The 12,547-nt window shown below is 47.4% G+C and overlaps 1 protein-coding gene and 1 non-coding gene across 2 annotated transcripts in view; both read left to right on the plus strand.

Annotated features, from left to right (window-relative positions):
* The window catches only part of LOC106609323 (signal peptide, CUB and EGF-like domain-containing protein 1), a 105,799-nt gene that overhangs the window by 89,747 nt on the left and 3,505 nt on the right, over positions 1-12,547 (plus strand). Inside the window, exons 10-22 of the mRNA XM_082977217.1 lie at positions 2,551-2,667; positions 3,919-4,041; positions 4,188-4,307; positions 6,192-6,290; positions 7,607-7,723; positions 8,006-8,158; positions 8,660-8,854; positions 9,876-10,037; positions 10,499-10,666; positions 10,810-10,971; positions 11,615-11,812; positions 12,030-12,182; positions 12,384-12,463. Coding sequence (XP_082833343.1) covers positions 2,551-2,667; positions 3,919-4,041; positions 4,188-4,307; positions 6,192-6,290; positions 7,607-7,723; positions 8,006-8,158; positions 8,660-8,854; positions 9,876-10,037; positions 10,499-10,666; positions 10,810-10,971; positions 11,615-11,812; positions 12,030-12,182; positions 12,384-12,463 — 1,847 coding nt within the window. The remainder of the gene's footprint in view (positions 1-2,550; positions 2,668-3,918; positions 4,042-4,187; positions 4,308-6,191; positions 6,291-7,606; positions 7,724-8,005; positions 8,159-8,659; positions 8,855-9,875; positions 10,038-10,498; positions 10,667-10,809; positions 10,972-11,614; positions 11,813-12,029; positions 12,183-12,383; positions 12,464-12,547) is intronic.
* On the plus strand, positions 10,246-10,318 carry trnak-cuu (transfer RNA lysine (anticodon CUU)). Its single transcript has one exon. It is a non-coding gene; the product is annotated as a tRNA-Lys (tRNA).

Consider the following 12,547-nt stretch of genomic DNA (forward strand, 5'->3'; position numbering starts at 1 on the left):
CCGGTACTGAGTCAATGTGGAGGCTATATACAGAGGGTACCAGTACAGAGTCAATGTGGAGGCTATATACAGGGGGTACCGGTACTGAGTCAATGTGGAGGCTATTTACAGAGGGTACCAGTACAGAGTCAATGTGGAGGCTATATACAGGGGATACCGGTACTGAGTCAATGTGGAGGCTATATACAGAGGGTACCGGTACTGAGTCAATGTGGAGGCTATATACAGGGGGTACCGGTACTGAGTCAATGTGAAGGCTACAGGGAGGGAAAAAAGTATTTGATCCCCTGCTGATTTTGTACGTTTGCCCACTGACAAAGAAATGATCAGTCTATAATTTTAATGGTAGGTTTATTTGAACAGTGAGAGACAGAATAACAACAACAAAAATCCAGAAAAACGCATGTCAAAAATGTTAGAAATTGATTTGCATTTTAATGAGGGAAATAAGTATTTGACCCCTCTGCAAAACATTACTTAGTACTTGGAGGCAAAACCCTTGTTGGCAGTCACAGAGGTCAGACGTTTCTTGTAGTTGGCCACCAGGTTTGCACACATCTCAGGAAGGATTTTGTCCCACTCCTCTTTGCAGATCTTCTCCAAGTCATTAAGGTTTCGAGGCGGATGTTTGGCAACTCGAACCTTCAGCTCCCTCCACAGATTGTCTATGGGATTAAGGTCTGGAGACTGGCTAGGCCACTCCAGGACTTTAATGTGCTTCTTCTTGAGCCACTCCTTTGTTGCCTTGGCCGTGTGTTTTGGGTCATTGTCATGCTGGAATACCCATCCACGACTCATTTTCAATGCCCTGGCTGAGGGAAGGAGGTTCTCACCCAAGATTTGACGGTACATGGCCCCGTCCATCATCCCTTTGATGCGGTGAAGTTGTCCTGTCCCCTTAGCAGAAAAACACCCCCAATGTTTCCACCTCCATGTTTGATGGTGGGGATGGTGTTCTTGGGGTCATAGGCAGCATTCCTCCTCCTCCAAACACGGCGAGTTGAGTTGATGCCAAAGAGCTCCAGTTTGGTCTCATCTGACCACAACACTTTCACCCATATGTGCTTTCTTGAGCAGGGGGACCTTGCGGGCACTGCTGGATTTCAGTCCTTCACGGCGTAGTGTGTTACCAATTGTTTTCTTGGTGACTATGGTCCCAGCTGCCTTGAGATCATTGCCAAGATCCTCCCGTGTAGTTCTGGGCTGATTCCTCACTGTTCTCATGATCATTGCAACTCCACGAGGTGAGATCTTGCATGGAGCCCCAGGCCGAGGGAGATTGACAGTTCTTTTGTGTTTCTTCCATTTGCGAATAATCACACCAACTGTTGTCACCTTCTCACCAAGCTGCTTGGCGATGGTCTTGTAGCCCATTCCAGCCTTGTGTAGGTCTACAATCTTGTCCCTGACATCCTTGGAGAGCTCTTTGGTCTTGGCCATGGTGGAGAGTTTGTAATCTGATTGATTGATTGATTGCTTCTGTGGACAGGTGTCTTTTATACAGGTAACAAACTGAGATTAGGAGCACTCCCTTTAAGAGTATGCTCCTAATCTCAGCTCGTTACCTGTATAAAAGACACCTGGGAGCCAGAAATCTTTCTGATTGAGAGGGGGGTCAAATACTTATTTCCCTCATTAAAATGCAAATCAATTTATAACATTTTTGACATGCGTTTTTTGTTGTTGTTATTCTGCCTCTCACTGTTCAAATAAACCTACCATTAAAATTATAGACTGATCATTTCTTTGTCAGTGGGCAAACATACAAAATCAGCAGGGGATCAAATACTTTTTTCCCTCACTGTATATACAGGGTCAATGTGTGGGGGTACAGGTTAGTCGAGGTCATTTGTAAAGTGACTATGCATAGATAATAAAGAGCGAGAAGCAGCAGTGTAAAAACAAGGGGGGATCAATGTAAATAGTCCAGGTGGCCATTTCATTAGTTTAGTAGTTCAGCAGGCTCATGTCTTGGGAGTAGAAGCTGTTAAGGAGCCTTTTGGTCCTAGACTTGGCGCTCCAGTACCGCTTGCCGTGCGGTAGCAGAGAGAACAGTCTATGACTTGGGTGACTGGAGTCTTTGACAATCTTTTGGGCCTTCCTCTGACACTGTCTAGTATATAGGTCCTGGATGTCAGGAAGCTTGGCCCCAGTGATGTACTGATTTACTGGGCCGTACGCACTACCCTCTGTAGCGCCTTATGGTCAGATGCCGAGCAGTTGCCATACCTGGCGGTGATGCAACGGGTCAAAATGCTCTGTACTAAGAACATGGATGTTAACTCTGTCCTATCTTTAGCATGTTTCATATAAACTGGCTATACTGTCCATAAGTCCTTGGTGAAGGCATGGTCAGAGTGACCCACTATGGTCCAGTTCATGGCAGCATGTCAAATGGCACCCTATTCCTGGTCCAATGTAGTGCACTATATAGGGAATAGAGTGCCATGGGGCTGTAGTCAAAAGTAGTGCACTATATTGGGAATAGTGGCATTTTGGACAGCCCCCGTGTGTAGTAGTATTACAAACGATCTGGGTTTCTCCTCTCAGATATTGACGAGTGCTCCTTTGAGAGGACCTGCGACCACACCTGCGTCAACTATCCTGGCAGCTTTGACTGTGTCTGTCAGGAAGGATACACTCTGTACGGCCTCACACACTGCGGAGGTGAGTAGGACACAGACATGCATGGGATTGCACGCACACACACAAACACACACACACACACGCACACATACACGCACACACTCACACACACACACTTATAAAGACATGGGAAAGAGTTAGGCAGACAGGTAGCGAGGGAGAGGCACAAATAGAAAGGAATTGACTGACACAAAGTATGAAGCCCTGAGAGACTGACAAGGAGAAAGAGAGAGTAAGAAAGCGAGAGAGTGAAGGGGAGAGCGAGAAATAGAAAGAGAGGGAGAGGGGTTTTTATTGTGTGTGTTGGTGAGGGGTGACTGAGCACGTGCAGACGGCGCTTCCGAAAGCACACTCATACCTCGTTTCCCCTAAACAGCCCTCCTTACCTGCGTCCCTGCATGTGTGTGCATGCGTGTGTGTTGTACCTGTCACACACATGTCGTGCGGAGGCAGTAGACTTGACGGGTGTGTGTGTGTGTGTGTGTGTGTGTGTGTGTGTGTGTGTGTGTGTGTGTGTGTGTGTGTGTGTGTGTGTGTGTGTGTGTGTGTGTGTGTGTGTGTGTGTGTGTTGTGATCCCACTTCACCTGGCCCTGTCTGACTGACAGCCATGTTCTTCAGTGGTCGACTAAACAGGCCACTGTCTTAAGGGCATTCCATTGGCAGTCAACACATACCAGTCAGTCAGCTAAAGAGCACGGAGAGGACATGAGCTGTCTGTCTCACACTGATGACATCACACACTGACTCGCAGCACAGGCTCTGTCTGATCAATCAATCAATCAAATGTATTTATGAAGCCCTTTTTACATCAGCAAACCCATCAGCAAAGCCTAAAACCCCAAACAGCAAGCAATGCAGATGTAGAAGCACAGTGGCTAGGAAAAACTCCCTAGAAAGGCAGGAACCTAGGAAGAAACCTAGAGAGGAACCAGGCTCTGAGGGGTAGCCAGTCCTCTTCTGGCTGTACCGGGTGGAGATTATAACAGAACATGGCCAAGATGTTCAAACGTTCACAGATGTTCAAACGTTCACAAATAATAAAAGTCACAGTGGTTGTCGAGGGTGCAACAGGTCAACACCTCAGGAGTAAATGTCAGTTGGCTTTTCATAGCCGATCATTCAGAGGTCGAGACAGCAGGTGCGGTAGAGAGAGAGAGTCGAAAACAGCAGGTCCGGGACGTCATGTCTGATGATACTCTACCACGTACATGTACACACACACACACACACACACACACCCTCTGACTGTATTCTTTGTGGTTGTGTCTCAGACATAGATGAGTGCAGCATTAACAACGGGAGCTGTGAACACAGCTGTGTGAACACACAGGGAGGCTATGAGTGTCTGTGTCCGCCCGGTCAGAAACTCCACTGGAACAAGAAGGACTGCACCGGTAAGCACCTAAACGTCTACTGTGTGTGTGTGTGTGTCTTCTATAGATATAGGAGAGTGTGTGAGTGTGCGTGCGTGCGTGTCATCGTTTTTGTGCTGTGACGGGTCGGTGGTTGTCATGGTGATGTGATCCTCTATGTTCCTCAGAGGCGGTGAAGTGTTTGTCCAATGGTAAGCCAGCGCCGCGCGCCCAGCTCAGCTGTGACAAGAGAGGAGGGGTGGAGGTGTGCTCACTCTCCTGTCCTTCCAACGCACTCTTCCTCGCAGGTACGTGGCTCAGTCCCCACACACACACACACACACACACCACACACACACACACACACACACACCTTACAGCAAAGAGGAACTGTTTTACTCAAAGACCAAACCTTCACTCTTTCTTCCCAGCAGAACCCTAGACTTTAACCTTGACTCCTCTCCTCAATCTGCAATCTACACTCCCTCCTTCTCTGGTTAAACTACATTAATCCTCTACCTTCTCTGGTTAAACTACATTAATCCTCTACCTTCTCTGGTTAAACTACATTAATCCTCTACCTTCTCTGGTTAAACTACATGAATCCTCTACCTTCTCTGGTTAAACTACATTAATCCTCTACCTTCTCTGGTTAAACTACATTAATCCTCTACCTTCTCTGGTTAAACTACATTAATCCTCTACCTTCTCTGGTTAAACTACATTAATCCTCTACCTTCTCTGGTTAAACTACATTAATCCTCTACCTTCTCTGGTTAAACTACATTAATCCTCTACCTTCTCTGGTTAAACTACATTAATCCTCTACCTTCTCTGATCTGGACTAGTCTGGTGAGGTTTAGTCCGATGCACTAGTCTTCAGCTGACTCTTATCAATGACCAATGCCTGTGTAGCCGTGGTTAACTGAGCTCCAGCCGTTCTATACTCTCTGCTGCCCTCTAGAGGCCAAGGCCAGTCCTCACGCTGCTCTCCATTCAAGCAGAGCTCCACTGAAAGTTTCCCACTTGGATGAAGGGCTCAGATTAAGGCCTAATCTATCTACCTACCTTTCTCAGTCACTGGCCAAAGGACCCATCAGGGGGCATTTCAGCTAAACGTATTTCACTCAGTGAGTGATTTCGTCTGGTGTTGCCCCTAAGGCTATAAATGGCTATAAAGCTATTTGCTGTCAATGCAGGCACCCTGGTCCTTCTGCGAATGTGCTTAACACAGACGAACATCTGTAAAACAATTACATTCTTTAATCGGGTCTGCCATATTTCTGCTGGGACTGCTTTGAGTAGACGTTTGCTCCGTTTGGTTTGGCTGCTGTAGTGTGAGACTGATGGATAGCTCTCAAAACACAAAGTGAAAAAATATTGCTTTTTTAAAAATCTTTCTGGAGAATGTCTTAATTTGGGGGAGAAGGAAAGCTTTTCAATTCTTGTGGTTGCACGCAAAGTCCTGCGTCTTCTTCAATCATATCCCGCTTTATGAGCTCTGAACTCTTCATCCCTCATTTCTGACTAGACATGTGTGTGTGTGTTTGTGCGTGCGTGCGTGTGTACGTGTGTGCGCGAACATTCATGAGTGAGCATAGATCTGTCATTCGGTGCATAATTTCTCTCCATCCCTCAGGAAATGTGTATTTATGCACGTGTGTGTTTGTTTGTGTGTGTGTGTGTGTGTGTGTGTGTGTGTGTGTGTGTGTGTGTGTGTGTGTGTGTGTGTGTGTGACTGAGGTGTGTGTGAGTGTGTTTTCTTTTATGGCAGGCTTCATATGGCAGTCTCTTGTAGCTCTTAAATACTAGAGAAAGTGAGGCCATAGAAAACGAATAAAAGTATTTTACTCCTCCGCAATCCATCAGAACCTCAACTAGCCAAGAGAAACACATATTGCCATCAGATGGTTAGCACACACACACACACACAGACACACACCCCAGGCGGTTAGCGTAGCAGGGAGATTGGGTCACATTGCTCCTCAGACGGACCCCTCTATCACTTTGACATCAATCCCATATTTCCTCATGTCCCATGTCACCCTGTCCCTCAGTGCTGTCGGTTTAATAGCCATAAACAAGTCAGCCAGTGGCAGAAGACAGGGATCCTGCGAGCAGAGCTGGTCTAAACAGATTGACCTTGGATGGACAGGGTTGTAACTGACATGTACTTGTGTGTGACCCGCCAGACTCTGAGAACAGCTACACACTAAGCTGTGGTGTGCCGGTGCAACCTGGGAAGGCACCACAGAAGAGGAACGCCACCACCGCCCTGCTCACCTGTGCAGGTATGCAATGCATTATGGGGCATGTAGACAGCGATGTCATTCTTTGTTCAATATAAAGATATTTAACCATACCACTTCTAGTTAAATCACACACATACAGTGAGATCAGGGTCTCGCAGCTCGGTCATGACCTTTTGACGTCGATGCAGTTGTCATCGTTTCACTTCTCCCGTTGCCGGTGGGTTTAAATTCCTCAATTTCTTCATTCCCTCCATCGGAATCTTCACTCCCCTGCCTTTGGTGCTCGCCATATCGTCACTCCTATATTTCCTTCAGCAATCTGTAGATTTTGGACAGGGAGAGGGCCCTCGCACGGCCAGAGGAATGCACTGAGAGAGAGAGAGAGAGAGAGAGAGAGAGAGAGAGAGAGAGGTAGATGGAGAGTGTGTGAGAGAGAGCGATAGAGATGGAGAGATAGAAAGACTCACCATCTGGCTAGGGGTGTGAGTGTGAAGTGATATGAAATACAGCTCACCTCAGCACGCCAATCCTGGACCGTCCCCTAAGAATCTCACAGCTCCCCCAGACATATGGTTCGTCTACGCTCTCATCACGGTCTACCATTTCACGCTCTGATAACGGAAGTGGCAGATGATAACGACGATTCCGATGATGATGAAGACAGCTTCTATGTGGCGTCCCGAGCCACAAACAGCTCAGTCCATTCAGCGCCTCTGCTCCACAGCAGCAAACTGGAGCCAGTGATGTCCTGGCGTGTATGGATGTAATGGTTAATGGACAGAACCTCTCAGTGTGCTGTGTGTTTACCTGGCTCCGCTCTCAATCTTCCTCTCCACTCAGCGTACCCATAACCACACACACACACACACACACACACACACACACACACACACACACACACACACACACACACACACTGACCCTTGCGTGTCTCCAGCACCTCGTTAAAAGGGCAGCCATCCCGACCACCCACTACATGACCGACAAAACAGACGCAAACACACACATTCCGTCTACCTTCCTCCCTGGTGTCGGCTGGACTGCTGATCACCGGGACGATGTGGGTTTTTGGTTTTGCCTTTATTGCCAGAGAGACAGACCGAGCGTGATGAAGCATTTGGCTGCGTTAGTTTCCCTCTGACCTAAACTTCACCTCAACCAGGGAACACCAATAAACGTGTCCTGGAGATGCTCTCTAAAGTGTGTGATCATGGGGACCATCATTAAGGGCCCAGAGTTGGTCAGGCCAGGTGATCAGGATAAAACTCCTGTCCCTAATTATGATGTTATTCATAGGATGTCAAAAGGTTATTCATTAGTGTATATTTGTGTCTTTCTCTTTTATGTAAATGAAGATACCTTACCCCCGCCCATCAAGCAGAAGGCCCGCTTCAAGGTCAAAGATGCCAAGTGTCACCTGAGACCCAGGAACAAGGAAAAACACCGAGAGACGTCCAAGCCGAGCCTGCAAGGTAAACCCTGCTACTCCTAAACGACTGTACAAACTGTACTGTATAACACAGCCTACTCCTAACTTAGAGTGTACAGCATCAAGTAATACAGACCGAACTAAGAAGGTATACATGATGCAAGATACTGTAGCAGTAATATAACCGACAGTTAGATGTGTCCTGAGCTGTGCCCTTACACCTGCCATAACTCCGAAACAAACAATACTAAACAATGCACAACAGCATCCTGTCAACTTCCTCACCTTATCTTCTTCCTCGTCGTCCTTCCCCTCTTCTTCTCAGGGGGTCCGCTCCCCTGTACTGACGACTGCCAGGTGACCTTTGTCAACCTGAAGTGTGACTCGTCTAAGAAGCGGCGGCGTGGGCGCAAGTCTCCTTCCAAAGAGGTTTCCCACATCACAGCTGAGTTTGAGATGGAGATGAAGGAAGCCTCAGGTCAGTGTGACTGTGCAACCTCAGGTCAGGTGTGTGTGTGTGTGTGTGTGTGTTGATTGAATATACGCCACGTGTTAGACTCATGTAACCTGTTGGTGTATGGGTGTGAGTAATGTGAGTTTTCTGTTATATGGAGTGTGTGTGCTTGTGTATTCCTCTCCCCAGCCTCGTGTAATGTGGACTCTGTGTATTTGTTGTGTGTGTGTGTGTGTGTGTTTGTGTGTGTGTGTTTGTGTGTGTGTGTGTGTGTGTGTGTGTGTGTGTGTGGTGTGTGTGTGTGTGTGTGTGTGTGTGTGTGTGTGTGTGTGTGTGTGTGTGTGTGTGTGTGTGTGTGTGTATACTGACTGTGTGTATTCCTCTCCCCAGCCTCGTGTAATGTGGTGGGTGGGGGTGTGTGGGTGGGTGTGTACTGACTGTGTGTATTCCTCTCCCCAGCCTCGTGTAATGTGGTGTGTGGGTGTGTGTGTGTGGGTGTACTGACTGTGTGTATCCACTCCCCAGACTCGTGTAACGTGGAGTGTGTGAGGGAGCGTATGAAGCAGAGGTTACAGAGTGCCATGCGGACCCTGAGGAAGTCCATCAACAAGCAGCAGTTCTACATCCAGTTCTCTGGTACCGAGTACGAGGTGGCCCAGAAACCTGCACTGCACGTTGAGCAGTGCAGCACTGGACAGGTCTTACGGGACGGCAAGTGTGGTGAGCATCCTGTGCAAGGCATCCTGGGATATGGAGTTGTTGTAGCTTACTATTCCAAATACAGGTAACTGCCAAAATAAAGAAAAACACTTGAGTAAATTAGGGATACAAAGTATATTGAAAGCAGGTGCTTCAATACAGGTGTGGTTCCTGAGAAATTCCTAAACACTGCTTAAGGTCATGAATAAAAATGCTGGGCAGGCCCAGTTGGCCATTATCTTTGTCTACCATGGCAATGCCCCCATCCATAGGGGATGAGTGGTCACTGAATGGTTTGATGAGCATGAAAACGATGTAAACCGCATGCCATGGCTGCCTCAGTCACCAGATCTCAACCCATGGTGTAGGTGAGTAAAGATGGCTGCGCCCATGTACTTACCACAAATAGCTTGTTTGCTACGTTCGCCGTATTGTACATTGCTCTCCGTTACTCATTTTTTGTATCAGTATAGGCCTACATGATCCCAATTCTAGCTCCAAGACGCCGGCAATTTGAAAAACCCAAAAAGTAGATGATTTCCAGGCATATTGAACCAGGTCGCGCGCCGTAGTTTAAGAACTCTGTGGGTAGTGCTAAAAACAATGACGTCATACCTGAATTCCTCCATCTTTATGCACCTTCATTGAACACTTAAGAGAAATTCTGGAGCGGCGCCCTGAGACAGCATTTTCCACCACCATCAACAAATCACCAAATGATGGAATTTCTCATGGAAGAATGGTGTCGTATCCCTCCAACAGAGTTCCAGACACTTGTAGAATCTATGCCAAGGTGCATTGAAGCTGTTCTGGCTCGTGGCGGCCCAACGCCCTATTAAGACACTTTATGTTGGTGTTTCCTTTATTTTGGCCTAGACATCACAGCTGCAGTTTGACACAGTGTGTAGACTAAAGCCACCCTCTGTCTCAGTTTGATGCAGTGTATGTGGGATATACCATACCATGATATGCTAAACATGTCTCTCTCATCTCTCTCATCTCTCTTTCTCTGTGTGCATGTCTATCTCCCTCCCTGTCTCAGTGAGCTGTGGTGTGGGGACGTACTATAGTGGAGACCATGATCAGTGTGCCGTGTGTCCCCCTGGTACATACCAGGACACAATGGGTCAGCTGTCCTGTGAACCCTGCCCCAGCACCGAGGGACAGGGCATCGCTGGGGCCAAGAACGTCTCCCAGTGCGGAGGTGTGTGGTGTGTGCGCGTGTGTGTGTGTGTGGTGTGTGTGTCTGTGTGTGTGCATGCTTGTGTAAGTCTTATGTCTGCTGTAGTTTGGCACCACCCTGTGGTTGTTAAATGAAATTCCAGTTCTATTGGAGACCATAGTCCGTTTCAAGGCATTTCCCACTTTGTCCTCTAGATAGCAGCAAAGACCAGGAGTCTATGGCTAGATCAGCCCGGCTAGCTCAGTCGGTAGAGCATGAGACTCTTAATCTCAGGGTCGTGGGTTCGAGCCCCACGTTGGGCGTTGTCTTTTGATTCAGAAGGGATATCAAAACCTCACCAGCGAGACTCTGGAAAACCTGAACTTATGGAACTGACTCCATCTCATTAAACATTGGAGTTCTACTTCCAACATTATAGGTCAGTTGAAGAGATCTATGTTATAGAGCCTTGTTAAACCTCTTCCTCTCTCCACCTCTCCCAGGCCAGTGTCCGGCTGGTCAGTATTCGTCAGATGGGTTCCGTCCCTGTAACCCCTGTCCTCTGGGCTCCTTCCAGCCGGAGCCTGGCCGTGTACTCTGCTTCTCCTGTGGTGGTGGCCTCATGACCAAGTACGAGGGCTCTGTCGCCTTCAGGGACTGTGAGGCCAAAGGTAACAGAGAGAGAGAGAGAGAGAGAGTGTGTGTGTGTGTGTGTGTGTGTGTGTGTGTGTGTGTGTGTGTGTGTGTGTGTGTGTGTGTGTGTGTGCGCATGTATTACTCTCATGTTTGTGGCTGTGTGTGTTTCTCTCCGTAGTCCACTGTGCTCCTGGACACCACTACAACTCCAGTAACCACCGCTGTATCCGCTGTCCAGCCGGTACCTACCAATCAGAGTTTGGACAGAACTACTGCATCACCTGCCCTGGCAACACCACCACCGACTTTGACGGAGCCACCAACGTCTCTCACTGCAAGAGTAAGGCCAGTCTCACATTAGTTCATTAGGGCCGTGAATGACTTTACTGTTGCACATGGTTAGAGGACTCATTTAAGCGTGACATCTCGTTAGACCATAGCCCACAAATGACAAGTTGTCTTGGTGTGACACCTGTTAAAACATTTCAGTTTCCTCTGTGTACTCTTAAGCCAGGAATTCCCAAACTTTTTCACTCTGGGTCTTCCTTCCAGCATTTGGGAACATCCCGGTGCACGTGCCACGTCTGTTTCTATGGGCACAGGCACTGTTCATGACAAACTGTTCACACTTCTCTTGCAGGTTTCAAGCTTATTTCCCTGCAATTATACACATTTTGTCAGAAGGTGCAAAGAAAATGTTGCAGTTATGAAGCAAATTTCCTTGCAATCCTATACGTTTTGCCATGTCTAATGTGTATTCATGTGATATTTGAGTGACAAAAAAATTACAACAATATCTATGGACTTAAAAGCCTAAATATAAAACAGTAGCTGACATGGGCTTGTTGATCTGGACCTCTTCCCACAGTTTGGGAACCACTGCTCTAAGCTATAAACTTGTTCCTTGCTGCTAAATTAGTTTAATTCAAAGCCATAGTCTCCAGTGCACCCTGACTCATCCAAGTCTCTTCTCCCTGTCTTAGACCAGGTGTGTGGGGGTGAGCTGGGGGACTTTACAGGCTTTATTGAGTCTCCTAACTACCCCGGGGACTACCCGTCCAATGTAGACTGTATCTGGACCATCAACCCCCCTCACAAGAGACGCATCCTCATCGTGGTGCCTGAGATCTTCCTCCCCATCGAAGACGAGTGTGGAGACGTGCTCGTCATGAGGAAGAGTGGTACGCACAACCAGGAAGTCATCGTTACTGTGCCAGCCAATCAGACAGCGTGATATTTAATTTCATTAGCTAGCCAGCCAATTAGATTGTTACATTATTGTAGTTAGTCTATCTTGCTATTTTAATATTCATCAAGTATTATTTCAGCTGATTCCAAATTCTTGGTTGGTCCATCTGTCTGTCAATTACATTTAGCCCCTTCCTCTTCTTCGCTTAGCCCTGCCCACCTCCATCACCACCTATGAGACGTGTCAGACGTACGAGCGACCAATCGCCTTCACCTCCCGCTCACGCAAGCTTTGGATCCAATTCAAGTCCAATGAGGGCAACAGCGGCAAGGGCTTCCAAGTTCCCTATGTCACCTACGATGGTCAGTCTGCTGTAGCTTCTACACTTCTAAGCTGCTCAGACTCCCTAACATTCACACGTGCCTTATTAAGTCAACTATAATGTACAGTGTGACAAGGTGTGTTTGATGGTGGAATATTAGTACACTTTTAGTGAAAAGGCGGCAGGCGGCAGCCAGCGGAATACTGTAACCCTGTTTTTCATCCTGTCTCTTGTTTTGTAGAGGACTACCAGCAGCTGATAGAGGACATTGTCCGGGACGGCAGACTCTACGCATCAGAGAATCACCAAGAGATACTGAAAGTAAGCAACTCTCCATTATGTCAAATTACTGTATATTATATATTGTAATTAATAGATAATACTATACAGTGTACAGTATATTAT

This window comes from Salmo salar, chromosome 07 (genome assembly GCF_965601325.2).
Source record: "Salmo salar chromosome 07, fSalSal1, whole genome shotgun sequence".
Classification (NCBI taxonomy): Eukaryota; Metazoa; Chordata; class Actinopteri; order Salmoniformes; family Salmonidae; genus Salmo; species Salmo salar.